The following is a 4,081-nucleotide window of genomic DNA, read 5'->3' on the forward strand; positions in this document are numbered from 1 at the left end:
GAGTTTTATAAATTCATTCTTTTTAATAGCTGAGTAGTACTCCATTGTGTAAATGTACCACATTTTCTGTATCCATTCCTCTGTTGAGGGGCATCTGGGCTCTTTCCAGCTGTGCTCTGCCTTAACACAGGGAAATTCACCTTTATCTGTTTATTAACTCTTTAAAAAGGGTTTTGTTTTTTGGTTTTTCGAGACAGGGTTTCTCTGTATAGCCTTGGCTGTCCTGGAAATCACTTTGTAGACCAGGCTGGCCTAGAACTCAGAAATCTGCCTGCCTCTGCCTCCCGAGTGCTGGGATTAAAGGCGTGTGCCACCATGCCCAGCGATTTTTATTTTATATGAGTGTTTTGTCTGCATGTGTAAATGACTGTGCACTGCCTGCAGAGTCAGAAAAAGGCATCAGATCTGGAACTAGAGTCACAATAGTTGTGGGCCACTATGTGGGCCCTGGGAGAACCCAGGCTCTGCAAGGGCAAGCAGTGCTTTTAACTACTGGGCCATTTCTCCCGACTTTTCTTTTTTCTTTCTTTCTTTTTTTTTTCTTGTTTATTTTTTTGTCTTTTGAGACAGGGTCTTATGGGTCTGTGGCCTGGAACTTAGAGTTTCAGCTGCCTCTACTTTTTTGAGTGCTGGGATTAAAGGAGTGTGCACCATACCCAGCCTAAGATTATGTGTGTGTGTGTGTGAGAGATGGTGTGTGTGTACATGCCATGGTGAATATGTGGCACTCAGAGGACATCTTGCAGGAGTTGATTCTTTCTGTACACTCTGTGGGCCCAAGGGATTGAACTCAGGTAGTTGGGCTGGACAGCAAGTGCCTCCGCCCACTGAGCCATGTTGCTGGCAAAAGTTAGCCTTCATCTAGCCATCGTGGAAGTCTTAGTACAGAAGCTGCCATGGTGGCTTTCTGTATTTCAGAAGGTGAGCATGGGTGTTTTGAGGACAGCTCAGTGTTTCTGGTGAATGTCGTGTGTTTTATGTAATGGCTGAGGAACTAACAAAGCTACGGAGATTGTGTGCAGTGAGGAGGGTGGACACACATGCTGGCAGTTGGGAGACTGCCTTGTGTGATAGGGTTTTGTGTCTTTGCTATGGAAACGGGCTCTGACATCTACCGAGTCCTCAGTGAGACGCTCATTTGTCAGCAGATAGGAATTGAGCCCCAAATTGCACCACACTGGGCACAGTGGGTGTAGTGGACAGGTTGCCAGGATACAAACCCTGTTAATTAGGAACTTGAACATAGTTTTGACATAGAGTAGGGAAGAGGATATCTATTGGTAAGGGCTCAACAGGTGACTTTGCCTTAGCTTATGGAATAACAAGATTTGGGATCCAGCTGATTCCTTGTTCACTTGCAGCAGCTGTCGCTGAGTGGGAGGTGGGGAATAGGAAGGAGCCGAAGGGTGGCCAGCTCTTTATACCCTGACCTGTGCCCCCTGCAGCCAGCATCATTAGTGAATGCAGATGCTGTGGTGGGAGTTAAAGTCTCAGAGGTTTTGTCACTGAGATGTGGCTTTGATGTATTCTGTCACAGGTTGAAGAAGAACAAAGAGCTCCAGAAGGTGCAGGACATCAAGGAGGTCAAGCAGAACATCCATCTTATCCGGGCTCCTCTCGCCGGTGAGCAGACAGGAGTGGGCTCTGCTGGGGCTCTGACTATAAAGTGCTGCTCGCCCAGTGTCCCCGTTGTGGACAGGCTGTGGCTTGTGGTGTCTCTTCCTTCTATTCTTCCACAAATGCCCTTATAAGTTAAACAAAAGTATTTGTGCAATAATTGCATAGGTGATGTTTGCCTCATACTTTGACTAAAAGACACTTCAGGTTACCTACTCTAAACCTTTGGTTTGTTTTGGAATAATCTGGGAGACGTTGAGTATAAACACAAAAGCCCAGGTCCTGTAGCTCTCCAGGTGATCCTGGTACCACATTCCAGGGGCACTTTGTAATAAAACCACTTTACCTGGGCACAGGTTCTCTCTAGTCTTTTGTGTAGCCAGCAGCAAAGACAATCTTGTACATATTGATTCTTTTAAAATGCAGATTACTCAAAGGGAGAGAGAAATTGACTAAATTTTAGTAAAGGCAAACTCTGTAATTAGACCTTGATTGGGTTTGTGTGAAGGGACTACCTCGGTCGTGTTTGTACCTAATTCCATCAAAACAACTAGACCAAACCCTGGGGTGTTTGTTCCTGATGCACATGATGCAGAGCCCGGAAAGAGCTGAGAGCCTGCTTCCTTTGGTTCTCAGTAGCCCTCTTCTGGTCAAGTGGTGTAGGGCATGTGGCTCTGTCTGTGGTTTCTCACGGTTCATCGGGGCTTACAGAAGTTTGCAATGGTGCATTTGTAGAATGCTTTGTGCATTCCCAAGACCTGGGTGAGTTTGGCTAGTATTCCTAACTTTTTAGTAATGGCTGCTACTGCGGGGCAGTTGGGATGCATTGTAGAATGCTGGACTCAGTTCTGCAGAGTCATGCATGAGTTCCTGTGTTTTACATTTTTCTCCTATTTAAATTTGAGTTTACTTTTGAGAATCTCACACATGAGCCCTGTATTTACATTGCATCTTCTGCATCTTTTAAAGGCAAAGGAAAGCAGCTGGAGGAAAAAATGGTCCAGCAGTTACAGGAGGATGTGGACATGGAGGAAGCTTCCTAACGGTGCTGCCCACAACCAGCCCCGAGCACACTGGAGTGGAGTGGAGACTTTCGGCCCCTAAATTATTCATTGGTTCCATAAGGTTCTTCAGACAAGGATGATTCAGTGTGCTTCCCCCTTCAACGTTGCAGCCTGTAAAAGCATCCCCTGTGGGTGTTAGGTCTCAGCTCAGCACTCTGCCTCATTGTGTTATGCGCAGGCAAACAGGAAAGTTTGTGTGTAGATGAAGACATGAACTGTGGGCATAAAATGGTTGAGCCAGTTGTCTTCCTGTGTGAAATTCGAAATGATGTACTATTTTCCGTGCATTGGGATAGTCTGTTTATTAGGGTTATTGAGATGGAGGTCATGCAAGGAACTGACTGTTCTCAAGTCTACCTGAGTCTTTTTTGTTTTGGTCTAGTATGTTTAGTAATTGCTGACAGTTGCTAATGGCAGCACTGTACAGCACAGCTGAGTTTTGTTGGGCCGTCTGACCTGCTACAGTTATTCAGCCTGCAGCTGCGATGTTGGAGGTGGGCTGGGTTGTTAAACTCTGCCTGAATGTCCAGTTGTGACATCTGTCCCGAAAGATTCTCCTTTCCTTCCTGCCCAGCACTGATCTAGAAGCAGAAGAAGAATCTTGGTGCCTTTCAAAGATTAGGGTGTGGTTTTGTTTTCTCCCTCTTCCTCTCCCTCTCTTCCTTTTTTTCTTTTCCTTTTCCTCTTTTTTTTTTTTTGAGACATGATCTCTTTGTGTAGTTCTGGCTATCTTGAAACTCACTCTGTAGGTCAGTCTGCGTGGCACTCACAGAGATCCCTTGCCTCCTGGATTACGGGATTAAAGGCATGCACCATCGTATCCAGTATTTTTTTTTAAACCTTAAAAAGACAACCAAAAAGAAACTTTTGCTTTTGGAAAATAGAATTTATGGATAGAATGCTAACTGTTATTTGTACATAAATAAAGCCCTTTCTAAAGTAAGTGCCTACATATCTCTTAAAAGTCCTGAACAAAAGTACATGTCTGTTTCTTTGACGAGAGCTTCTACACACATTGTAAGTAGGAGGTATAGTTAAAGGGAAATATGTGTTTCATACTTCTTGGTAGTTTCTATATTATGATTACATTAAGAATGTTGAGCTTAGCCAGGTGGTGGTGGTACGCCTTTTAATTCCAGCCCTGGGGAGGCAGAGGCTGGAGGAGGTCTGAGTTTGAGGCTTCCTGTTCTACAAGTCGAGTTCCAGGACAGCTGGGGCTACTCAGTGAAACCCTGTGGGGTGTGTGGGGGTGGTGGTGGAGAACATCTAGAGCTGGAGCCAGAGCTACACAATAGGAACCTTGTCTCGAAACCCCTCCCCCATTTTAAGTGTGTATATTGAGTCTTATAGGACATTTAGACTATACATTTTTAGGATTATATTTGTACAAAGTAATGCCT

General features: G+C 44.9%; 1 protein-coding gene across 1 annotated transcript in view; it reads left to right on the plus strand.

The window, feature by feature from the left end:
* The window catches only part of Rsl24d1 (ribosomal L24 domain containing 1), a 10,387-nt gene extending 6,763 nt beyond the window's left edge, over positions 1 to 3,624 (plus strand). Inside the window, exons 5-6 of the mRNA XM_021172452.2 lie at positions 1,538 to 1,623; positions 2,587 to 3,624. Coding sequence (XP_021028111.1) covers positions 1,538 to 1,623; positions 2,587 to 2,660 — 160 coding nt within the window. The 3' untranslated portion in view covers positions 2,661 to 3,624. The remainder of the gene's footprint in view (positions 1 to 1,537; positions 1,624 to 2,586) is intronic.
* Positions 3,625 to 4,081: the final 457 nt, after the last annotated feature.

This window comes from Mus caroli, chromosome 9, assembly GCF_900094665.2.
Source record: "Mus caroli chromosome 9, CAROLI_EIJ_v1.1, whole genome shotgun sequence".
Taxonomy (NCBI): domain Eukaryota; kingdom Metazoa; phylum Chordata; class Mammalia; order Rodentia; family Muridae; genus Mus; species Mus caroli.